General features: G+C 33.2%; 2 protein-coding genes across 7 annotated transcripts in view; one reads left to right on the forward strand and one right to left on the reverse strand.

Annotated features, from left to right (window-relative positions):
* LOC129002006 (calmodulin-binding transcription activator 1) overlaps positions 1–27,483 on the reverse strand; it is a 126,712-nt gene that overhangs the window by 79,522 nt on the left and 19,707 nt on the right. For 4 of the 6 annotated variants that reach the window (XM_054429488.1, XM_054429485.1, XM_054429487.1 and 1 more), the window contains exon 1: positions 18,537–18,576. The gene's annotated coding sequence lies outside the window, so the exon portion shown is untranslated. Of the gene's footprint in view, positions 1–18,536; positions 18,629–27,483 lie in introns of those variants that run through there. The other 2 variants (XM_054429489.1, XM_054429490.1) reach the window with 1 other exon arrangement.
* Positions 18,834–20,207, forward strand: LOC129002007 (uncharacterized). The gene is made up of 3 exons (XM_054429491.1): positions 18,834–18,976; positions 19,562–19,659; positions 19,923–20,207. Exons 1-3 carry the CDS (start codon positions 18,878–18,880, stop codon positions 20,125–20,127), a joined length of 402 nt encoding a protein of 133 aa, XP_054285466.1. The 5' UTR covers positions 18,834–18,877; the 3' UTR covers positions 20,128–20,207.

The following is a 27,483-nucleotide window of genomic DNA, read 5'->3' on the forward strand; positions in this document are numbered from 1 at the left end:
ACTAAACTAATTTGCATTTAGAGGAATCATAAAAAATTCGGAACAATTTAGCACTTGTTGTTGTTGTTGTAGGGATATTATTTTGATAAATCTTTCTTTCAAATGTTCCTAAATCAACTTTTTTACTCGATAGTTTCAGCATTAGTTCCAGCAGACTGCAACCAGTCCAGATTAACAAGGGGTTGTCACAGGCGGCAGGCAATTTTTAACCTCGCTCCAATTCGTGTAGTGGTCAGGCTTAGGCTTTACCGCGGGAAAATAGACAACCGGGGGTCATTTTGGCGGGAACCGACAGTTTATAAACTAGCAACTAAAACATGGCTTGTGTTAAAGTTAGGTTTGAGAATTGATTGTCAATACACATTTACAAGCGTAGAGACTATGGGAAATTACGTGTCGTAAAAAAGTTCGATAAAAGTATTTGAGCAGCTTAATATGGCTGTTCATCTCCTTAGTTTTGTAGTTCATTTCTGGTAACTTAAATTTGACAACTTTACAGATTTGTGTGATCTGTTTGTGTATCTCCGCTATGACTAAACTTGTGTACTGTTTTATGTTCTTTCTCCCCCGATGCTGGAATCAGTTTCAACGTCATAACACTTGGTTTGTACTACTGTAATAGTAATTGAACATGTCCGAAATAATCCCCTACATATTTCCCACCATAATAATTATGAAAAATACCTAAAGCGAGCCAATTTCTATAAAATGTCTACTTCAAGAGTTCAAAAATTAATGGTAATGTCAATTTTCAATTACTAACAATTATTAATTGATACAGACCTTAAAGGAAAGTCAAAATTGGTGAGATAAATACCGTGCTTAAATATTCTATTCAATAGAAAAGTCCATTTACAACAGGGTACAAACGTAGTGATAAAAATCACGACACATCTGTTCAAAATGGATAGGTCGTCCCCTACTTAAATATTCCCTTAACTACTTAAATGTCAGAATAGTTAAATGTTAAATAGTCTACTTAAATGTCAGATGACATTTTCAACAATGCCAAGTAATTAAAACTTTACTTATGAAAAATGCGGACGGTATTGCATTTTCTCTTAGTATCTATAATCGATGTAGCAGTCAATTTCGATCAACAATACAGCACATATCGATATATCGACAAGTCGATTAGACTAATATCAGTATTCGAAAGTCGTAAGGAAGAGAGAATCGTCTGGAGTTTTCACCTTAAGTCTTGTCACGTCGCCGCCTGCTTTAAAATAATGGACAAGGATTGCAGGACGGGACCCACCTGACACTTCACATTAAATATCTCCTAATATAGTGAACACCTTCTGACTTTGTACCCCGAATGTTCGGCGCCCTCTGTAATAGATGTAGCAAACCTATAACTTAAACAACCTATGTAATCGTACAATTTTGTAGACGAATGTTTCATTTCTTTGAGATGCGATTACAATTTTAAAAACGCAAAGTCCTAATGATTTTTTTACAGCAATAAGTCATACTGAACTTAAATAATGTTATCAATTTATTTTGTGTCCTAAGTTACTTGTTTATTTATTTATTCATATCAACGGATACACCATTTACAAAATAGTGTACATAATAATAAGTAACATTAATAATAAGTACAAGTAATTAATAATAATCCTAACTCATGTTATGTATGTGGTATTGACTAGTTCATTTATTTTATTTCAGTACTTATCATTTTCATACTCTCTTCCGTGTGTTGCATTTGGTTTTTTATTGTGAAATTTAGTAATCTATGAACACACATCTACAACGTATATTCCAGTAATTGGTAAATGTAAAGATAAAATGGTAGGTGAAAATAAAGAAAATAAATACAGCTCTAGTCTACTTTACAATTAGTTACTAAACGAAGTTTTCACCAGCAATCTTACATACTATAACAATTATTTGCTGTGAACATTAAGATAAATATGCCAAACTAAAAATTTTGTTTTTGAACACTTTTGTTACTAGTAGTAAATCAAAAACAAATACATCTTTTATTGATTTGGCCAACAAACTAATAATTATTATTGTGACCCTTGGTTGGAATATATTGTTGATAAAAAATAGATTACCTTATACAACCACAGTTTCGTTTCTTAGAATTTCTTCAAGTCATGTTGTATGCAACCACAATATCTTATAATACATTGCGGTATGTCAATGGATTCTTTAAAAAAAAACTGTCACAATCACAACAATTGAAACTTGTCATGTTGATAAAATAGTTAAAATGGAATGAAAATTGATTAAACTAATGAAAACTGTACAGTCTGGCCTGGCACACTGTCTTATCTCTGTCACTGAACTGACTGAATCATGGTGTTTCTTCTTCTCTCCAGTGCCACCTGTATTTCAGTTTGTTTTGTTCTTCTTTTTTATACTTTTTTAATTTGTAACTTGTTAATATATTTATCAAATATAATATTTGAATGGAAAAAAATTCTGTTTTTAAAAAGAATCTATTGACATACCACAATGTATAGTACATTGATGATGTGGTTGCTAAGAAATTACCTGATGAAGTTCTAAGGGACTAAACTAGTCGTCATACCGACAAATGTGGTTGGATAAGGTAATCATTTTATTTGATCAAAAATTAATTTTGTTTAATAATTTCGACATCATAAGATGTGGGATTGCCCCTGAACTGGTTATAATAACTAATATAATGGTTTAAATACCTTCAGTCACCAGTTCAAATTAGTCGGCTATTGCGACCTAGGTTTCGGCACGAAGTTGTACCATCATCAGGCGGGCCAGTTTTGAGTCTTCAGTCCAATGGACGTCGTTGAGTTAAAACAAATAAAAACAAAACAACACATTAAAACAAATTTGTGCTGTATGTCGTGAACTGTTTATTTGTTTTAACTCAACGACGTCCATTGGACTGAAGACTCAAAACTGGCCCGCCTGATGATGGTACAATTTCGTGCCGAAACCTAGGTCGCAATAGCCGACTAATTTGAACTGGTGACTGAAGGTATTTAAACCATTATATTAGTTATTTTGTTTTACTCCTATAACGTTTTGACTATTATACTATTATTTTGAATACAACAATTAGATGTGAGGGGTCGACCCTCTAACATTTCAATAATATATTGGGCATATTACGTCAGTTACTATACGTATAGAATATAATATTTAGTCGTCACAGTTAAGTTAATGCAATAAATATCTGATTTTTCATAACAAATCTTTTTCACGTCTGTGGTAAAAAAAAAGGAATGATTTGATTTAATCAATGATAAATTATGTTAATAAATAGACACGGCATTTGTATGAGATATTTTAAACAAACCTGTAATGACAGTATAATTAATTACAATACAGTTAATTAGACCATAGTTAATTGAGTCCAATAATTTGTAACTTGGATTATCCCTTTATAAAATTTTTGTAAACGTATTTGCATAAAATAAATTATAAAATATCTAATTGCTTGTACATTTTAATGAAAGCTGTCAAAGTTTGAGAATTAGATTTTTTCTACTTAACGAGATTATTCAATGGAAATTTGTTCAGTTTGAAATTTTCATGGAAATAACTACTAACAATGACTGTAAAGATTAACCACATTTCTTTACGATGACCATCTCCTGAACTTAAGTAGTCTATTACAAAGGAATCTGGGTCTGAATCAGCCCCGCCTCGGTCGATCCTGTGTATTCTGGAGTATTTATTGTATTCTGGAATATTTATTGAATATCCTGGAATACTTATGGGATTCCTCCAGCTGTAATGTCCCGCTCGCTGAGTTATTGGAGTCGTTTTACATTAGATCATGCCCTCGCGTCCCCGACTCTCATTTGAGTAGATTTACTTTAGCATCTCAAACAGCGTGACGATCTAGTGTCTTTGTAAAAATCTGTTAAACAATTTTAAGCATCAAAATAAAAGTGAAGTCGTCCCAGAAACGTTGTTGGTTTATTCTACAAGCAATAACTATTAAAAACTCTAATAAACAAACGATTTCTTCTATAGACGAGTTATACATGTTTTACATTACACGGCTCGATGTTGAAGAAATATTTAACATATTCTGAATCTTAACTTTCTGAAACAGCTCCTTAAACACACAGGTACTTTTAACAGGTACTTAAGCATTGCTTACTGCGCATCAAACTTGCCTAGTGTACAATGCAGCATGCCTAACCTAGATGTATGACATATTTACACACTCTTGTTAAATGGCTGTCCGAATTAAGCGGGGTTTGTATGAATGGAGTCTGAAATAAGTAGTATATTCGTTTAGATGGGGGAAGTTGCTGGATGATGGAAAGAGTCGGGTTTGGAACAAAAAGTGCTATTTATTATTGGAATATTACTTGGTGATGTTGTTACAACGTACGTTTTAATAGCGAGGACTAGAGTTGGTGATGTCCTAAGGTTTGACACAACCATTCATAAATAAACTATTTGATCAAACTGTGCTCTTAAAAGTACGTTTACAAAGAAACTAAAAAAATATACGATAAAATAGTAGTAAGCCCTGAAAAAGGGACAAAATACTACCTTACTTAGACAGATGTTAGCATATCTAAGGAAACCAATTGCACAACATACAAACCAGACAACAAACTTGCAATAGTGTTTTACAACTACTGTGGACGATATAAAATATTTTACCTCAAGGGACGAAACGTTCAACAAAACATCGCCAATTGTTTTCAAATCAGAAGGACAAATGCAAAGCTTAAGTTTCCTCGACAAAGAGATGTCTCCGCGCTGTTTAACATGGTGCCTCGAGCTCCTTTATTGTTTATTCTCAGTCTTTGCATTGTAGACTCATTGTTGCCGACTTATTGTTGCCATTGTTGGGGGAATTTTGACCCCATTAAATCACCGCCCTGTCTAACCCCACGCGATATTCACCACTTCCTAAAATATGCAAACGTTTATTTAGATTGAATTTAGATTTAAATGGGTTATTTTTGTTTCAATAATCCTAGGAGTATACTTTTGGTTTTGTAGTGTGCATACTTTAACATACTAATTTTAAGGATATTATTGATTTAAAGGAAATAAAGACGATCGAAATGCACAATGTAAAAAACACAACAAAAAAAACTTAAATTTACCGAGACAATAGTTAGTTGACTAACAATGTTTATTGGAATTATTATAAATTGAAAAAAAAAATCATTAACACAATGGATGGACAAATAGTATGGATGAACGTTTTTCGTAAAAACTTTTCGATTTAAACCTTTTGAATTATTTATAATATCATCAGTAGAGTTGGAAATAATAGATCCCTAATTTATATTATTTTATAAAATGCATCAATTTTTATTACAGATAAATAAATTTATGTTTTTGTAACTAACAAACCTACAATATAGATGTGGTGGTTGTTTGGCCTGTATTTTATTATGGGTAAGTGTTTTTCAGTATTGCAACTAAAAAATATTCAAGAATACACACTATCAAACGTTTCTTACAAGCAAATCGAAAACACTCACAAATATCTTTGTAGCAAAAGTAAGAATTCCGAAGAAAAGTCAGTGAAGACATTCAAATGGCAGACCGGAAGTTGTGATTCCCGCCACGTCCGTCCAATAAACCTCCCTCCAGTAACAGTTACTGCTGTCTATTTCCGGTCTCCCTGGACCCTTGCGCTGACCTCCCCCTCCCCCTCTGATCAGCTGATTGAGACACGGGGATGATTGGAGCAAATATGACGCTGGTTGTGTTCCTACTTGTCAAATAGGTGAATGGATCAAATCAATCAGCTGTTCAACAGAATCAGGTGGTCGCAATAAACTGGTTCATACGTGTTAAGAGTATGAGTCACGAAAATGAAATATTAGTTTATTAGCTTAGTATAATGAAACAAACCCCACCCGTTAATAGATATTATTATTGCTTTAATTGTCACCAGTCATCATGAGGAAGTGAATTGCCTTTTTATATCCATTAGGTGAGATGTATTGTGTAAACTTCGTAACCTAATAAAACTTGTGGTTTTATGTCAGGATCAATAAAACCCGAATAATTAGGAACAGCTGGGTCCAATCACAAATAAAACATAATTTTTACCAAGTGGATCCTAATAAGAATTCATGCCAAGCTTGGTGGTTTGTCGTATTTTACGATGATCAAGGGTGGGACACAAACCTGTAGAATAGGATCAATTTATTACTGGAAACTAAAGTCAAGTTTATTTAAAATTGCGCCACATATATGTTTACTACAATACCCTTTGATACGTGTATAATTTATATTTCAAACTTAAAAATTAATCTTCAGAAAAAGTGTATGTCTTATACAATTTGTTTGGGGTTTGGGACATCTTACTACTCCAATCAGTCCTTTAGGGACACCGGCCCATTTGTATCGAACTAGCCACTATTTCACGTGGACTTTCGTGCACCATATTCTGAGAACTTAACTTAGGAATGGATTGTCAAGTAATTATACAGTTTTGAGAACTAATTTGGGTAAAAGCGAGAGTTGAAGTGTTTTCGGGTGTAAACCTAAACGAGTGATTAGCGTCATTTAACGATGAAAAAACCTTGCAAACGTGGAAGATACATATAAAATTTATTAAAAGATTAGTTCCCGACCATGACCTACACCATCGGTCGCTTCGGGTAGTTTATTTGTCGAGTAAAGAACGACCGGAAGCCGAAGGCGCTGGCGATGTCCCAGCACAAAGAAGGGAGGGGAGGGAAGATATTTCAAAATAAAAATAAATATTTTAAATAGTGTAGAATCAAACTTACTTATCAAGACATTTAGTCCCATTAACCTTCCTTTGGTTAAATTTTAACTGTCTGCCATGAAGTAACGAGGCAGTATTACTCAACTATAACATCATCCATAGATTTCAAGATTTTTAGTATTTTTTACGTCTGTAGCAACCACATCCCCAAAGATGTGGCATGTTTTAAATATTCTTAGTTCTAAAAAGTCTGATGAAACAAATATTATTAATTTCATAGTATCTTAGAGTGCCACGATGCGATCGATGTAAAAAGTGCTCAATAAATAAATTTGGTTTAAAAGTATTATGATTGGGTAAAATAGGGTCTCATAGTAAATTAAGAATTACCAACTTAATTATTGTCACTTAACAACAATAGGTCTTTACTTCAAAATTCCGTTTTCGTTGAGATCTGTAAATTGTTATATAACGTAGGAATTTGAATTAAATAAAATATACCCAGTGTTTATTTTTTTTATTTTACCTACATACAAACCAAAAAAAGGAATCCTAACTTAGCATTTAGGTATAGTCTAACAATTGTTTCTGTACTGATACCCATAACAAGCTGTTATCTAATTGTAATTCGTTTTATCATCGACTATTGGATAATGAAGTATTGTGTACTGATTAATGTTTGCACTATGCATTTCTTTGGTCACGTGACCGAGTTAGCAGAACACAGTACAGCTGGCACCAGTGATACCAACTTTACACAGTGATTAGATCTCAACAATGAATCAACTTTGGAATCCCTCCTCAAGGCCGTCTCCTCACTAACACAGACTGATCGAATAGGATTGTATCACCTCATCACTACTGGAAATAGTTTGGTTACCAAAAATATATAATTTTAAATATTTAAAGTAAAGTAACCTGTTTTCTATGTTTGTTATTTTGGTTTAAAAAGCTCAGTAACTCTTTCATCTGTGATGGTTCACTAACCCAGTTGGAGATGATTATAATGGCCAATTGTTTACTATATGAATTAAATATTATCTCGTTATTATATTTATAGACTCCTGTCTTAGTTTAAGCATCGACTAAAACCTAACATTAGGTTAAGTCTTTATTATGTTACTCAAATACCACAGTAAAATGACTCATTCGCCACTATTCCCATTTGAATTTTAAAGTTCCTAATGTTATAATTAACCTAATTTATTACTCATCCTTAAATAAACCAAAAGCACATGTATTACTCATCTATAATAATTTTTACCTAACCCGCCATGTTAAACTTCCCTATCCCAAGCGTGATGTATACAACTTCCTTACTTCTCGAGTGATGTAAAGTATTGAAAACTCACTCGGTGATGTAATGAAACCCATTTAAATAACATTGAGTTATTAACTTAAAAAATATACTTCTATGGAGCCAACGACGTTCAACGCTAGAAATCAGCTGTGCTCTTGAATTTAATTGTTATGTTTTGAAGAATTTTCCTAACCTAGCTTTTGTTTGTAAATGAACGTTACTGTTAGAAGATGAGTGAAATGGATAATGATTAATATTGTTCGTAACCTCCTGTATATTGTCGGATCAGGTAAAATCTTGTACGTTACACGTTACGCAAGAGCGTGTTTACATCACTTAGGTAAATTATGCAACTCGCTTCTGCTCGTTGCACAACCTTCACCTGCGTGATGTAAAAACGCTCTTACTACACTTGTAAGGTAAATGGCTATAATTCAAAACTATCTATTCTTTCCACGAGGTCTAACTCTGGACTTTGTGGGGCGTAAACATGTACTAGCTGTTACTTTTTTAATCTTGCTTTTATTATTTATTTATATTTTAATAGTGCACTTATCATCCTCGGAACACACAGCAACTGGAGTAACCGATACGATTTAATATACATTACATTAAACTTAAGCAAAAGAAACTATAAAAAAACACCCCAATTTCAGGAAATTTCGGCTACTGATTGGTTGTAACGGGGACTTCCGGTTGGCGGTATATCCTGCCTGATCACTTCCGGTGAATCAGCTGATAATGGCTTCCTCTCTATCCTCACGCACCCAATAACCTACCCTTTCCCTCCTCACGCCTCGCGTTCTTTTATTGAATCAAGAAACCGATTAGCTTCAGCTTGAAATGGCAAACGACAGATACAAGTATACATAAATTCCCTGATTTACTTTCAAATTTATTTAATTCATGACACCCTCTTGCTAGGTAAATTATCCAGGCAGTATAGTATAATATCATGTTGTTAAATCAGAAGGTTAGATTGTAAGAAATATACCTTTTGGGCAGTCACAAATGAATATTAGAAATAGTATAGTACGCTTTTGTAAACAAAACCAAATAAGGACAAAAGGAATTGGCAGGACCCATGGTTGGACTACCTAACAAACGTAAAAAAGTAATGGCTATTGGCGTTGAAATAAACAAAATTTGCTAATTTGAACTCTGTAGCAAAACAGAATACATAATTATATGATTCAAAGTCAAAGTCAAAGTCCTTTATTCAACCAGATTAACAATACATTGCATTGGCCAAGTCAAGAGATTACATTTTTATGAAATTAATTAACTACTAAATACATTATATACAAATTGTTTTCTTTTATGTTTAATTACCTAGCTAACCTGTAATTTCTTTTTATAATCCGATGTATGACTTTCATTTAAGTTTAAGATTCTTAAACATCTAAATAATTGAAGTTACACAAGGCTCAAAATTCTGTATAGGAGGTACGATTTATTGTAACCATCCATCTACAGAAAACACTATTAAAACAAAACAATTTATTGTCCGCCAAAATTTCATATAAATAACTTAACTATCATAAACTGTAATATCATTTTCCATAAGCTAATTTATAAAAAGCGGAGATGTAAAATTGAATATATTTCTACAAACAAAGGTGCTAAATATCACATTACGCCCAGTGTCGGTGTTGTGTATATCCCTTGAATTATCTCCGAACAAACTTACACTTACTTTACTTTCCCGTTTATTGTTATAAACGCGCGGTATTGTGTTCATGTTATTGTCCTAACTGCTTTTGTTACAATATTGTCGTTGAGTCTTTATTGTTTCGCTAAGTCCTGTGTTTTATGTCCCATAGTCTAGGACTACCATTTGATACGCCTTCTTAACTTCAAGTTGACTAACAACGGTTTATAAGTTATAAGGTCTACATGATGTTTATAAAACTTTTATGGACTTTTTTTTAAAATATGATTAAATTTCTGCTAACTAATACATTTTTTTGCAGCGCAACAACAAATATTTAAAATATGGCATCTAATATCATATGACAAATCATGGAAGCAAAATACAAAAGTAAAATATAATTTGTACCGTAGCTACTCTGTGAGTAACTCATAACAAGAAGTTTTATTCTATTGTAAAATTGTCTACAGTTCAATAAATCAGCTGTGTACCATGATAATCAACAGAATTTTCATCACATTTAAACATTAACAATTAAATTAGAAGATAACACCTACAAAATTTTCAAACAATGGAACTCCAGTTTTGTTCAATCGTTGGAGTCTTACAAATGTAATCAACGTAAGAACATCAAAGTTATAAGTTGAGATAAAACAATTTAATAAGAATAAATTCAAAAAAATGACTGTACAAACTCACAAACGTACATTCGTACATTGTGTATAGAATAATAACAAGAACCTTTCACCCGTGAGGAGTCAAATGTGCAAAATTGAGCTTGAAATTCCAATATTGGAAATATACGATCTTCCCTCAACGCTGGCTCTAGTTTCATTATTTGTTACCAACCAGCTCCGTCAAAAAGGTTCAAAGACTTTGTTTGGATTCAAGTCAGGACTAATATCAATACTGTTCTACGATATCAATTTACTGAAATCATCAAATAAAATTTGAATTAAATTAAAAAGTCAGGTTATGAAGTAAGACGAGAAAAGGGATTCAAATCTTTTTTTGTTTAAAAGCAGTTTGGGTACAGAGAACGTTGGAAAACGTTTTACAGAAAACACCTTAAATAACGTAAGTTAGCTTTAACTACGCTAACATTACAGAGATCTGCAGATTTTTTACAATTCACAGTGGCATACTTTTAACGTAGATTTTTTTTATAATATCTACAAACTGCTCTGAAATTTATGTCCGGATTCAGCACAATCCGTATAATATTAAAGTATTTCTCATTTTTCCCTTTGTTTCCTATTCAATTCTATATTCTTGATAACAGCTGGGACTACAGTCCATTGTTTGGTGGGAGGGGGGGGGGGTTAGGGGGGTGTTTACAATTTTGAGAGTCGCGTGTCCCCCACTATATGAATACATACATACAAACACAGCTTGGATCTTATCTGGTATATGGACAAGCAGTAAATGTGGTGGACCCCCCCCCCTCACCATTGTGCTTTTGGCTATTTAAGGTTTACGTTCATAAATATTTTTATTTTTATGACTAATCCAATTTGTATTCAAGGACTCAAGAATGAAATTTCAACTTGCTTTAGAATCTGTCCTAAATATTACACTATAAACATAATTTTTACGAATACGTTAGGATTTTTGAAACTTACTATTGCAATTTCCAAATATTACAATTAATTGTGAATGTTAATTCTAATTTATTTTAATTAACCTACAATCAACATGGGAGGTACAAAACTGTACTTCAGTGATGAAAAAAATCGAGAGGTAAGTATCCCTTTACCATTAGTTAGTTTAACCCTACCACATTATTTCCAAGAAAATTTATATATAATTGGTGTAAATACCTACTTCGTTGTAATCCTAATGTAACTACATTAAGTTTCTCAGCCTGCCGAGATACTGAATTATCAAACTAGGGAGAGAGTTTGTCTATTGTAAAGAGTGAAGGGCTTTGGTATCTGAGGCCCCGCAAATGACCAATACTGACTCACCAAATATCCACAGCATATATCCACACCGTGTTAGTGTATAAGCGTGTATGTGTGAGTGAGGCACTCGGTGGGGGGGGGGGGGCATGTTCCGGCCCAGATTCCCCAACTTCCGTCCCCTCGCCGTTTTCAAGAGCCAATTTGTCAAAGATGCTCTTATTCCTGTTACATTTTTCTTCCAGACTATCGAAAAATCAAGGGAAGAACTCTTTCTCCGATTCTATTGTTCCAGTCGTTTTTAAAAATTATTTATTACAACATCTTTGTTTGGCTACAAGGCCGGGAATCGTTGACTGAGGCGAAGTCGGAAAAGGTTTGTTAGAACAATAACTAAGAAAATATTACTACTTTTACATCTGACGAAGGGCATTGTTTTAAGTGTGTGACTCAAAATATTTACAATTATTGGCAACGTTTTTATAATTGGTTAATCAATTAAATTCAACCAGCTTACTTATTTTCGCTCGCTCATAAGAATGGTTTATATTAAACAATATGAATTAAATACTAGCCAATTTTAACATATGAAAAATAATTTAACAGATGTTCCAAATCTAACCAAATTCCTAAGTAGTATACCTATCTTCTTAGCGAGGAGAACCTTCTTTGTATGGGACAATTTCCTTGAACCAAACGTCACACAATAGCTAATTCCTTAATCAAATAATTGTTTTCTGAACATGCAAAATTACACAGCATGTTAGCATTAAAATGCAAGTTTTTATCTTTAAAAATCATTAAAAAATTACAACAGCAACAAGTACACAAAGAGGTAATAAATAATTCAAAACCTTGTGCGATTACGTCAATAAAAGCCATTTAAACTAATTGGGCCGTATCGGCGTTTAAAATCGCGACCAGAGTGCATTTATAGATGCGAGATAAATGGGGCGGTCGTGCGCCGGGCAGACCACCCCATAGAGTAATATCTGGTACATAGAGTAATATCAGTTACATTGTACAAATAATAATACTATCCGAGGTAGCTTGTGAAATTTATCACAATATGGTAGCCATACGGGTATTTCATAAACTGGATTATTTGTGTCAAGCCTACAATTATTTGTTTATAATAAATTATTCTGTAAACTAAAATAATGTTAAGGTCGGTCTAACACATAAAACAAAATAGGGCAGTTTAAAATAGGGGGTTTTCCCCTTAAGACTTGACTCAGGTGTTAGGGCATACATATAAATATACGATAATTAATATCCGTTAAATTAAAAAATACGATAATTCCGGGATATTTACAATAATTTGACAGTCAGAAAATCTTAAATGCTAAGAAGAATGGGTATGTAGTGATAAAAGCGTGAGTCGGGTCTCAGGGCCAATGCTTTTAACAGAGGGAGCGGGAGGTATTAAATTCTGGCGGTTAGCCGCGTTTGTCATACGGTTGGCAACATTGGCGAAACAAACACACGCAGTCGTACCAACATTACAGCGACAAATACTAGTAGTTTAGTCTTATTGCGATCTTACTAAGACGTTCAGGTAAAAGGTAATTATTTAATCAACGTTAAAGATTCAATGATATTCAGGTAAGAGCGACTTTGCCTGCAGGACTTATTATAATTTTGAATGTTCTGAAGTCTGTTTTGATGTTTGCTACATTATAATACGAGTACAAGTTACAAACAATAGTTTATGTGTATATGTTACCATTTTTAGTTAAAAAATAGTTTTTAAGTAACAAGAATCAAACAGTAAACAGCAAAACACCGGTCGAAGTCAAAGATAAAATCCTTCTAAATCGTCTCAAGTTTATATATTAGGGATAAAAGTATGTATAATTTAAGAAAAAGTTTATATGCCTTTAACTAAAAAGTATCTTAACGAATATGTAATACAACATTTATTATATGTATAATAAATTGATTGGCTTATGATCTATTTTATTAATATACTTTCATGATAACAACCAATATATGTGTGGTAACGTAGAAAATATTACTAGTAAAGTGAGAGAATAGTTAACTAGACAACAATGGTCAACGAATTACACAATAAAAATTCAAAACAAAAAAGTTAATAGTAAACTTATTATTAGGATTGGTAATGAAAAGTGCCTGCAATTCGGTGACGCAATATAGGTGCAGTTCTCATTTTGCCTATCCGCGCCTTAGCTTCTAATTCTAGCCCAGCGTTGGTAAAAGACAGTATAGCAATAAAAAAACATGGCTAAAAAGAACACTTTCTGTATTACCATTTTACTTTGGACACAACATTTTTAAGCAACAGGTGTAACAAGTTTTACTCAAATAAAATGCAGTTTGTAGGCCCCTCACATAGAGTGTGCTGCACTACTAAAACTATGTATCTATCTATCTATATATTAATAGGCAAGCATGTTTCTTTAAAACCTTTTTTCTCAGCTCGTGTGCATCGTGGGGTAAATCTACGCATACCGTTAGAAAGCTACTTTCCTGTAGGTGTGCAGAATCCCTTTATAAATTTAAATAGGCTCAAAGATAAGCACAAAAAATGAGTTTAAAAATTTGAAAAAATTAACATGGATCTTATGCGTTGCCATGCTGGTGACGAAATAACAACGAAATATAAACATAAAATCAAAACAAATGGAAGAAACTCCAATCACATGTTTTATTTACAGTGTGGGGTGAAAATAGAGAAGTGAGTAAGTTTACATTACATATTTATGGTCGAGTTTCGACCACTGGACGACCTCTCGTTTATATATTAATAGGCAAGCATGTTTCTTTAAAACCTTTTTTCTCAGCTTGTGTGCATCGCAGGGAAAATCTACGCATACTGTTGGAAAGATATTTTCCTGTAGATGTGCAGAATCCCTTTATAAATTAAAATAGGCTCACAAATAAGAACAAAAAATGAATTTGAAAACTTCAAAAAATTAACATGGACCATATGGGTTGCCATGATGGTGACGAAATAACAACAAAATGTAAACAGACAATCAAAACAAATGGAAGAAATTCCAATCACATGTTATATTTACAGTGTGGGGAGAAAATAGAGAAGTCTGTACATTAATTATTTTTGGTCGAGTTTCGACCACAGGACGATCACTAGTTGTGTTTTAATGGTTGACGATGGAGGACATCAAGTATTTTCAGTCATAAATACTTTTTTTTTTTTTGGTGGAGGGGGGTTTGAGTGTCTAATTAATAGTTAATAGTCTAAGGTATGACACAACGAACATTAACAACAGAAATAACACAATTACGCTCGATAAACGTGTAAATATGCTTTACTTAAATCGGTAATCAGATTAGTGAAGCCATAAAAAAAACTTATCGCAACGATAATTTGACGCAAAAACTAGGTTCATCACAACACTACCAAAACCCTACATCAATATAATTTGGTTTAAAACTCTACCAACACTTTGACAAAACCTATAAACAAATTAAGCTATACCCAAAGCTTGCCCATGACATGACAAGCAGTCGTAAGCTGCCATGTTGAATGTTCTGCGCTTGTATGTTGTAAAGCAAGTAACATCTTTATGTGAGCAGACGACAGAAACGTTGTGTCGCCGCTGCCATGCTTCCCGCCAATATGTAAGTTCCCGCTCAATTTCGCACATCCGGCGCGGTTTTCGTGTTTTGATACCGTCTGGGGCGTAACCTGATTTGTTTTCAACTAAGGTAATGTTGTAAAAGGTTAGCAGGTTTTTGCAAAATATTAGACGTAGTTCTGCATAACAATTTGATTTTGAAAGTGTCGAATAATTATAATCACATTTGTAAATTACTCAAATAAAAAAAAGTTATTACTAGGCCTACAGTACCGTACTGTGTTAAAATAATAGTTACTTTGAGAATGTAGATAATTTCTCCGTACGTAAAGTAAAAGGATTCAAATATACACTTTTCGGGGTGACTTTGGGGGGGGGGGCGCTTATTTCAAGTTTATCTCTAATAAAGTCAAGATCTACTGTTGTTATAATTTCAGTTAAGAGAGTTCTTCGATCAACCTAATTTTCTCCTCCCCTTATAGTTTAACTGAACAGGTGATTTTACATTTCCTAATTTGAGCTTCGGACTATCATTTCACGGCGTGTTTACATAGTAAAATGCTTTTCGTGATTAATAGAATTAGAACCTTGAACTTCAGGGCAAAAAACTACAATATAGAAAACCAGGACTAGACCACCCACGCCCCTACACACAATACACATCTATACTATTATATAAAAATCTAATGGTGTCTGTCTGTATGTGTATTACTAATAGGTGCAAAAACTACTGAACTAACTGGGCTTAAATTTTACAAAAATATAGTTACCATACCAAGGACCATTATAGGACTATTCACATTTCGATACTGACCGTAGGCTTTGCCTCTTTGGTTTTAAAAGTTCTTAGGTGAACATTTTAAAAGTAAATATTGATTGGTCTCCATGGCTGTGATGAGAACACTAACAATGTTTGCTTACATTTGCTTTGACATTTAAATGTAAACAAGAAGAACTGCTAAACTGCCTATTTCACAATTTCAGACAGCTGATACAAAGAAATAATATTTTCCATAAATATGAGGTAGGTTTATTTTGATCCAACATTTTATCATGGATTATTTATTCTAAAACTATGTCAATGATTATAGAAAAAAAATTTATAACCGTTGCTGTATCAACTCCGGCTCTGCTTTGGATTTTTTAAAGCGTCTTAAGTTAATAATCTTAAGTGAAAATAATGTTATTGATATGTTTTCATGGAAACAGTATGAAAATTACAATTTATAGATGTTTTGTATGAATTTGGAGGCTACTTTAAATAAATTCAAACTGCTTCACATGTGTTAGATTAACTATAATTTGCACATCACATTGTTTTTTATATGTATATTTAGGTAAATTAAGTTATTGTGTGTTGCTAAGCCTATGCTTAAATTAAACTAAAGAATACGATCAATAACTAAAATGTCTTTGATTTTTGTTTTCTAAAATCTGTTGTATATGTGCGGTAATACAAAATACTCTTATTTTATCTTAACATAGCTTTCAGTTCAAATTTTACTTTATTTGATAAATTTATTGTTTGAGTTTTGCCACACCACTGATTAAATTAAACCAAGGAAAATATCATAAAACTAAGCAGTACACAGTGTTCTTTTGTTTCTAAAATCAATGAAATATCTGTTACTATGTTTACTTAATGGTAAGTGTGAAAATGTAAAGGCAATGGACGATGGAACTGATTAAAAGAACTGGTTTGTATATTAAGTTGTTTGTTGATATTTTTGTATAGTAGAATCAGAGATGCAATGAAACATATTCTGTATTTGCTATTACATTTTTTAGTCCTTGATGCTTTGATAATCATATTAGTTTTGTCTGCTGTCTTTAATGCTAAATTATTTGTTTGAAATTTTTTATAGTACCTATGGATATAGTTTCTTTAATATTTCAAAAGACTGTATTGATAAGGCACAGCAATATTTCTAAAGTTTATAACAGCTGACTTAGTTTTGCTAATGATTTATTAATTGTGAGTGAAGAAACTGGAGATGGAAGGATTTGTGATTTAATATAAAGAAGAGTTTAATATAAAGATATTTAAATTTAATAATTAGTATTTTTGCAACTTCAAAATTGAAATTTAAAATGTCAATAATAAATTAAAAGATGTGTAATTAAGGGAGATGAAGGAAAATCTGGTAAATCATGTTCAAGTTTTACTCGAAGATTTGGTCAGTTTTTCTCATATCAGCATCCACAAGATTTTAAATTAATCAAAACCAAAATGGTGGTATCCACTACTTACCAGATTTAAAAGTCATAACTTAAACGTTTCTATTAAGGCTATAAAAGTTGAATTTTATTTCTAAAAGCGTTGGCGGATCTGTAACTATTATATGCAAGAGATAATGATTAAAATGTTTCTATTTTGTGTCCTCTTCCCGTTGCAAAGCACGGGTACAACAGCTAGTTTCAAAAATAAAACCATAAAAAATGTCAAACTTTCAAATAATAATATAATTATAACAATGGATGCGTGATAATAAACAAACCCCATAAACGTGAAAAGTATCGTGACAAGCCATTTCATCTCCGATACATTTGTAGTCCCCGACTAAAGGTGTTGTATGTAATAACTGCAATTATTAATGATATCGACTCGCGATCTCAAACTCACTACTGACCTATATAACACGACACGAAGTGACAATGTTGACTGGCAACTGTCAATGACTAAACGAATCAGGTGCACCACCATCGATTAATATTCGCGACTAAATAAAAAAGAAAAATTAATTGTAAGTAAAAAATATTGATTCCATATAACAATAATATTCTACAAACTATTAAAAAATGTAACGATAGTCATTGTGTTGTTTATTTTAATAAATAAATAAACAGCAAAACGCACTACCCTGAAAGTTCTATCAAGTGAACTTGTTCGTAAATATCCATCCCGACCTCCAAAATTCCACCTTAACTTCATTTCCGAATCCCTTCGACTCTAACTCACAATTTCGCGTCGTCTTCCAACGTGGAACCAACATTCGTCTGTCAAAACTGTACTGTCTGCGATTGCGAACAGTTACCTAAGATTACAATGATAAGGATTATAGTGATTTTTATTATAATATAGTATCTTTCCTCTTATTTCGAATGTATACCATTATTGTGTTAGGAGTTGTAACGACGTTTGATAACACTTTACTTTATTATTAATAACGTATGGCTATTTTTAAATAGCCCGAGAGCTTTTTACCAATTGGCGAATAAAGTAAAATTATTTTAACCTTAATCGGTTCTTTAGTTTTCCTGAAGTGGGTAAAAATTGCAATTTTGAGTATCACTGACAGATACAAATACTATTCAGCTCAGACTCTTGGCTTTCTTAGGCTAGGCACATATAAAACGTCATGAGTCTACGCAAAGTACAAACGCAATTGTAGAATGTTGCGTCACTTATTCGTAACAAGTAATAACACAACTCAGTCTCAACATGTGAATAGTAAACTCTTACCTCATTGGTGTTCCAGCGATGCCGCTGGGTGGGGAAATGTTCTGCCTTGGGAAGACTTTCTAGGTTTTCGGGAAGTTTTATCGGTTCTCCATCTGCAAAAAAAAATATATATATATATAAATTCAAGTTTAAAAGCATACTTTTACATTTCGAACTTGAATGACAGTTTAGACTTGCATTTTTCAGTTTTCAGATTAATACTTTCAAGAATGAACAACGCTAAAATAAAGTAAAATACTTCTACAGTCAAGAAAATCATGCACATGTATTACCATGGATACAAATTTACAATAGTTCTAAATTATTTGATAAACCAACTTGAAATTTAAATCTGACGTATTATGACTCTCCATAAGAACCATTGTCCTCTGAAGAACCGTAGAGCGGTCGCCGGTATGTGTCGCACTTTGAAGAAAATGCGTCTCAAAGAGAAGGTACCGGTACGTATTTTTCTGAAATTGCATTCATATTAATTAAATTTTAAACTTTAGAATGCTCGAAGACGAAATGTTACCAAGCTATGTTAAATTATTAAACAGGAGCACCCTTGTGTATATTCACTAGTGAGGAGAACCGTTTTCTGTAAAGAAACCCCTTCGCCCAATCCCTTACAATGATTTCAATTAACAATCCATCATATCACAAATATAAAGTTGAAGAGACTGTTTAATACAGCAACAATCACATATGAAGGACTAAGTTCGAATTTGTATTATTTTTCGCAGTGCTTTCTATTAGTAAAATCGCAGCGAATAAATGAGCGACTTAGTATCTTTTAACAAATAACTTTCTAATGAGAATGTACTAAAAGTACCACTTGACTAGTGTTACGTAAATGAAAGCTGTTAAAACAAAGAGTTAAACTAATGTTTGAAGCTTACCTAAGTGTAATTAGCACACGAGGTAAAGTAGTTAGAAAGGAAAATATTTTTTAAACTATGTCTAAACTAAGTTCACTCGTAGTTTCCTTGATTTTTAATCGGTTACCGGTTTGGTAGACTTAATTTTGTATACTTTTTGCTCAGGTGACGCGAGAAATGATTAGGCAGTTCTTGAAAGATATCGATAGATATCCTGGTCGAAAACGAGGGGGTCTTCACACTAGAGACGTTCAAACTGACGGGTAAGTTGAAAATTATCATATTACAACAATAGTTTTAGTAAACAGGCTTTGATTTTTTGAGTTCACATTCAAATTGTGTACTCTTTTAAGAATAAGGGGTTAACTGTATTAATATTTGAGTTAGTTTTTCGTTTCCATCAGAAATTTTAAGAAGACTATTAAAATCAAAAGTGGACTATCTGGCCCCATTGGATCGTAATAATGTAGAAGTAGAGAACCCTTAGTTGAAACATAAGTAAAATTTATTGTTGTAATGTTGGCAGCAGCCGTTGCGGTTGTAGAGCTAGGTCTACACCCAAGAAATCCAGCTCCAAGAAGATCAGGAAAAAATGTCGCCCTGAGCCAGGGCTTATCAAAAAGTTGATGAAGATGATCTTTAAAAAGAAGAAACCAATGTGTAAGCCTAAGAAGAAGAAGGTTCGCTCAAAACATCGCCGTCCTTGTAAAAAAATAAGGCGAAGGTCCTAGACCAAATAAGGCGATGGTGTAGTCAAGAAATGTCATGTGGTTTTTTTATTGTAAATTAAAGTTAAATATTGTTGCGTCATATACACATAAATTATGTTTATTATTGTGTGTAAAAGATTTATTTGGTTTTCGTATCCGTTGGATTCGGGGATGCATAGATTTTGTAGATAGACATTATCTTTATCCTCAGGACAATTACTTATATGTAAGCCATTTGTCGTTCAGTCATCAATTAATGATACTCTCCGATAGACATGACTTTGGTCCAGCTACCAAATTGGTCGTATGTACAAGTTAGCGAGGACCTTTCTAAAAAAAAAATTAAGATGTACAATGGCGTTATAAACAAAAAAAACATACAACTAATTCATTGGACAAAGGACAAACAGCACAACGCAAAAGAACAAGTTGAAATGTATGTGGCATAACTACTAAATGGTTTAGCAAATTTTTACAACTTTTTTGGACGATTAACAAACGTCATCATTAAATTTTAATACACTTTATTTTTACATTACCTACGAAACCAACGAACAAAAAGATCGACTTAAAAATAACTTGGCAATATAGAAAAACGTTACATAGCACTTACACAATACTAACCAAACAGGTTTGACCTGTATGCTTGGAAAAAGTATAATAATAAGAAAAAAGTTTAAGCTAGAACAAAGAGTTTTAAAAGCATTCAACATTTCACATAGTTGCCACATTGCATGAGTGTGTGTGTGTGTGATTGTGTGTGTGATTGTGTATGTATTGTGAACCAGTACATTATTGAGTACAGTGGCAGCTGCGCGACTGAACAGAGAACACAGCCAACCTCCTCGGGGACCGACGCCTTTTGTTCACACCCGTCTCGACATCCAAAAAGCCACTAACTTAAAAAATCCAAACATCCTACGCATTCTTTTAGTTTTTCCGTAATATAAATGGAACGTAATTTCGTTTAATATTTTATTTTTATTTTGCAGTGACGTTTTTTGTATTCTTCCTACAAAAGGGAAGGGTTTAATCCATGGTCGTTAGCTCATATTGATTTTCGACCAGTTTTTAGAAAACTATATTAATTCAACTTAAATTGTTTGTTTCAAGAGAGAAGTAAAGGATTCAATTTTTTTTCAACTCTAGAGCTATTTGTACATTTATCTTTTTAACGTGCAAACAAATAAAACAGGAGCTCAGAACTTAATAGCTTATTACTAAGACGATAAATTTAACATCACAGTGATTACGAACGAAAAATATACTTTAAAACACCAAACCCGTAAACAGTCCGATCAGAACGGCTCGGTCGGGACAGGGTCGCCACCTGCGCTCAAATATTAAGCACTTATGAAAGTTTCCTCCCTAATTTGTATTCGGAAAGTTGGCAACTCTGAATATGAAAGTGTCGAGTCGTTCTGTCGACAGATGTCTGACTTTGTCACGACCTTACATCCCCCAGACTCATGGCATTTCTCAAGGGGTTTAAAAAATGATGTGTAAGTTAACCTGAGGCTTATGTAGATACTAGTTTTATTTATACATATTTCATATATAATTTTAGAAAATTCTTATTTGGTTTTTTATTGGTATTGGCATTTGAAAGTTTTTGTCCAAATTCTAGTCTTGTGATACGCCTACAAATGTGTCAGTAAATAAATAAAATAAACATTATATTGAAGAGTTTCCTAAGTTAGATAACCAGAAACTTGTTTGCTATTCCGAACTAATCCTACATATTCCACTAAGTTTAATCACTGAAAGAAGAGCACCAAGGTAATTGGATTATATTCCAATTACCCGAAGGTAAATACAATGGTAGACTTTCACACTCAATTTCCCAGATGTGGGCGAGATACGGGGTTTGTCGTCAAGTCGCGATAACAACAAGGCTCATTTATTGGCCAGCCGTCACGAAAATTGGCGTGCCTTGCGTTTATCTACTGATCGAGTAAGGTTCTGTTGGCGTTTTATGTTTATTTGCTGATTAGGCAAGGTTGTTGGGTAAGGTTCGGTTAGATTTTTGTAAAAATATGTAAGGTTTAGCAGGGAATGTATCTAAAGATCGGTAAGGATGCATTTAATGCAATTGTATACTGATCAAGTAAGGTTTTGTTGGCGTTTTATGTTTATTTGCTGATTAAGCAAGGTTGTTGGGTAAGTTTCAGTTGGATTTTTGTAAAAATATGGAAGGATTAGCAAAAAATGTGTCTAAAGATCGGTAAGGATTCAGCTGATGCAATTGTCTATTGATCGAGTAAGGTTTTGTTGGCGTTTTATGTTTATTTTCTGATTAAGCAAGGTTGTTGGGTAAGGTTCGGTTAGATTTTTCAAAAAATATGTAAGGTTTAGCAAAAAATGTGTGCAAAGATCGGTAAGACGTTAATCCAATTGTCTACTGATCGAGTAAGGTTTTATTGGCGTTATATGTTTATTTGCTGATTAAGCAAGGTTGTTGGGTAAGGTTCAGTTTGATTTTTGCAAAATTGTGTAGGGTTTAGCAAAGAATGCGTTTAAAGATCGGTAAAGATGCAGTTAATGCAATTGTCTGATCGAGTAGGCTAAGGTTTTGTTGGCATTTTATGTTTATTTGCTGACTAAACAAAGTATTTACTTGTTGGGTAAGGTTCAGTCGGATTTTTGTAAAAATATGTAAGTTTTAGCAGGGAATGTATCAAACGATCAGTAAGACTGCAGTTAATGCAATTGTCTATTGATCGAGAAAGGTTTTGTTGGTGTTTTGTTTATTCGCTGATTAAGCAAGGTTGTTGGGTCAGGTTCGGTTAGATTTTTGTAAAAATATGTAGAGTTTAGCAAAAAATGTATCTAAAGATCAATAAGGATTCCGCTGATGCAATTGTCCATTGATCGAGTAAGTCTTTTCGCTTTTTATGATTATTTACTGGTTAAGTAAGGTATTTACTTTTACAGTAAGGTTTAGCTGGAGCTTTGTGTATAATGCAAATATCAGATGAAGGTTTAGTTGGAAGTGTGTCTAAAGAGATATGGACATAGTACAGTATGTGATTGTCTACTGACATAACATAAAACAGCCCATGCACAGTATAAGTGGTAGTGACGTGTGTTTAAAATATAGCAACTGTGTGGTTTAATTTAAAAAGATAAACTGATTTGAAAGTGTAAACCCCTTCTTTGGGTAATTTCAAGCCCCCACTTTTGATGTGAATCGATCCAAAATAATATGACTACATACCTCAAGTGTAGCAATAACATTTTGATATTGATGCTTCATGAATGAGATGTTTTACCATAATCCATCAATTGTGTAGCTTACTACTGTATATGAATTATAAAACTGTGCTCAATACTCTACAAAACTTTTACTACCTTTTTTAACCAAACATAACCCGTTTACTAAATAACACAACTATAAAAAAGCACCACAAACATCTTTATCATGTAAATAAACAAACACCAGTTAATTGCATTGTCCAGCTGTTTGATTAGATAAATTAAATCATTTACAGTTTAGAAGCACGTTAGGAATATGCCTTAAGAAATCGGCATGTGGGACAAATCCCTTAACAAATTCGTCCATACCAATAATGTTCGGCAAATCTACACACTCTAAGCTTCATTTCACGTGCCAAATGCCTATATTTATATTTGGTAAAATGTCCTTAACCCGTTTACGTAAAATTTGAATGTATCACTTAAATAATATAATAACAGATAATTAGATGATAAAATGTGCTGTTAATACTTTTAGTTCACACAAATATAGTAACCAGTTTCATTGTTTCACTACATCAATAGCAAGTGTCATTTCAGAATAATCAAATACATATTTATGATCCAAAAGAAGGGAGGGATTGACATGGCGTACCTTTGTCTGGACCGGACCGGGTGTGGAATTTTAATTTACATTGTTTGAGCTGAGCTCGGGTCACGAGTATTGCAATAATAAATAACGGAACACACACTAACACACACACACACACACCCATACAATAACACACGCACACAGACGCGCGGAGAGAACGACACTGCCCTAGTACAATCTACAACAAAGGTTTGGGGGTTTGATATGTTTAGAGTTGGCATGATGTTAGAAACGAAATGCCATTGAAACTTTATGCTTGATTGAGAAAATTTTTGAAACTTACTCACTTTAGTAACACAGTGAGTTACTTTTGGTGCATACTTTAAGCTAAATAATGCTAGGTGAGTAACTTGTTTTATAGAAAGTGGAATGAAAATATGAACTCGATGACACACCTAATGATACACTACATTATATCACTTTGGATTTGATATATGATTTCTCACCAAATATTCTTAACCCTCCACAAGAACAAAATTGTTATATGGTTTTCAGGTTATAAAATACAAAGTAAATTGAATATGTATAAACAAAGTTCATAGCTTTGTACATGTTCTTTCCCTACATAGATCTTATCACCCAAACATCGATTAGAACAATGCAATCGAATCTGTAATATTTCCTATGAGGAAAAACATACGAATTCCTCACATAATCGAAGTGAAAATAGCGCAATTACTTCATCATTTAAAGCTACTGAAAACATTGAGCATATAGAAACATTATTCATACACGCAACACACAACAATGGCAATGGTGGACCCAGCACGCGATCCTGCGTTGACAGCACCGAGTCGATGGGGAAATATATCAACAAGGCATGGGACTAATCAAATTGAAATAAAATATATGGGATATTCCTTGAAAGAAGCAGTTATTTCTCATCCTATTATAACATAAGTGAGCAGTTGTGATCCCTTCAATTCCTCTATGTTTTAAAAACCGGGACTTTCTTCATGGCTTCACCCGTGTCAACAGAAGCTTCTTAGAGAGAAGAAGATCTTACCCAGCTTTCAGTTACACAATTATTCAAATTTATTAAGGATAAGGTCTTTAAAGTCCCGAAAACACCGACCGACCTTTCAGATTGAACGAAACTGAATTTCTACGGCGTTTCCTCAAAGTGGTTTCGATATATCTTTCCAAAGTCGAAACTGCTTCTAAGTCCAATCAGTAATCGGAGGTAGAGGTGAAAGAACCTTCAGAAAAGCAGTTGAAACTACTTAATATCTTTCTTACTAAGGTGAGTAGATGTAACTTTTAGAGCTATGAATGAATTGGGAATGACAAACAATCAAACAGCCAATAATTCCCTATTGGTGGCTCTTTTGGAATTTTTGAGCCGTGATAGCACGATCGATGATAGTATCAAACGGCTCATCACCTTAAATTTGACAGAAAGAAAATATCGACACTTTTTTACCTTGAAGACAATAATAAAACTTGATTCATCTCCAGCATCTGAAGAAGCCATACAATATATTGATTTCTCATCAAATGAAACCGCGCCATCTTGAAATGCCTACATGAGTCGTTCAGTTCCCTGGTATAAATTATCCACTAAATTAATTTACCGCGGCTGTCCACGCAAGCGCGTGTTTGTATCAACAAGTGAGCAGATACGCTCCACGCCACAGATATGCTAACCAAGAGTACGTTCTCGGCTAACAAGAGGGCTGCGTAAGTGTTATGGTCTTTCGTCGCGTTTTAGATACAATCTATGCTTTTTAAATAAAATAGTGTTCATGGTCTTTCATACATAATGAAAATTAGGGTATGTAGGATAGATTTAGTGGTAATTTTTAGGGGGTTCGCTTTACAAGAATTCATGAAGTTATTGTCAAGAACAAATGTGTCTTCAGATGAAAGGTAAGTAGTGGCGAACCCAGAAAGAGCCATCACTTTAGGCACGTTTTCCCCATAAGAATAACATGGTGAGCTTTTTTTGACCACTTTTTTAAAAATCCAGCTCTCGGCCTATACAAGCCTATATAAATGTTCAATACCATTGTATAACACTATTACTATTTCAAATCCATATGCATTCACAAAATCGAGCGAGGTTTGTACGCGAACTCGGGCGTGCTCCCGGCTCATGGCGCGCTCCCTTGGACATCCTTAGTGGAAATCCATGAATTCTGGCTACTTGGGAACCCAAGCCATTTGACATATAATAAATCACCTTTTCTCCTAATAACCTTTTCTATCAAATACATGTCTTTATATTTGGTCTTTAACAATTCCTCTGTATAGAAGCCTCCCCTGATTATATTACCATTTTCATCTTTCAAGATATAAGTCACAGGCTTGGTATTCTTTACTTCTGCTATTGTAAATAGCTCCCCTGTCCAATTCGGGGTATATCCTTTACTAAAAACATGTTTATACTTGGAAATTCTCACACTATCACCTACCTTATATCTTGGCTTTTTAACTTGCACTACTTTAGAAGTCAACCTCTCATGCACATATTTACTGTTCTTAATATTCACTTGGTTAGGCTTCATTCCTATAGATCTATGCACCTTATTATTATATTTTCGAATTAACTTTGGAAGTAAATCCAACCATTTATAACTCCCCTGAGCACTAAATTCCCTATATAACCAATTCTTTAAAGTTCTCTGAAACCTCTCCACAATTGCAGCTTTAGTTGTAGAAAATGTGTGATAGTGATTAATATTTAATTGTTTCATTAGTTTGCTAAAATATTGATTAAAAAATTCTTTTCCATTGTCAGATTGAATGTTTTTAACCCCCTTTGGTAGAATGGTTTTAATGGCTTCTGTAACCACCAAACCCGTCTTATTCTTTAGCGGAGCAGCATAAGCTTTTTTAGAAAATGTATCTATTAAAGTTAAAATATATTTATTGCCAGAATTCTCTCTAGCATAGTTTTGCATATCAATTAAATCTATTTGTACAGTTTCGTTTATACCTAATACTTTAAAAGACCTTCTAATGAAATTCTTTCTTGCAGGCTTATGAAGTTCGTATGCAATTTCATTCATTTTTTATAACATCACTCTTTCCTTGTACTGTAAATATATTACCATTAGCCCCAATCAATAGATTATCTTCCATTCTTTTAAATACATAGTTTTCTGGTATATATGGTCTATTATCTATATACTTAAATCCACTCAAAGATGTGGGGTCGGCAACTAATAAATCAGGATTGTATTCCATCAAATTAAATTTTCTTCCTCCATATACAAATTTTGATCCATCATAATACATAGCTTGTGACATTAAACAAATATCATCTAAATATTCCCCCATTGGCAGATTTCTTATATATTGTTTTTTGGCATCCCAACATTTTTCTTTTTTATCAAAAGTTATAGTCTGTTCTTTTGTAACACAGTCAGTGTCATCAACGGCAGGTTTAACACGTACTAACCTTTTATTATTAAAATCCCAATAGCCTGCTTCCATTTTTGGAACTTGTGAAACATTCACAGCATCCTTACTATCTGTACCTTCTATCAAATTGCTAAGTTTCTGTTTCTTAGCATTCCAAACACCAT

Source organism: Macrosteles quadrilineatus, unplaced genomic scaffold, assembly GCF_028750875.1.
Source record: "Macrosteles quadrilineatus isolate MER2022 unplaced genomic scaffold, UCM_ALF_1.0 Scaffold_9__3_contigs__length_116548681, whole genome shotgun sequence".
NCBI classification, from domain to species: Eukaryota; Metazoa; Arthropoda; class Insecta; order Hemiptera; family Cicadellidae; genus Macrosteles; species Macrosteles quadrilineatus.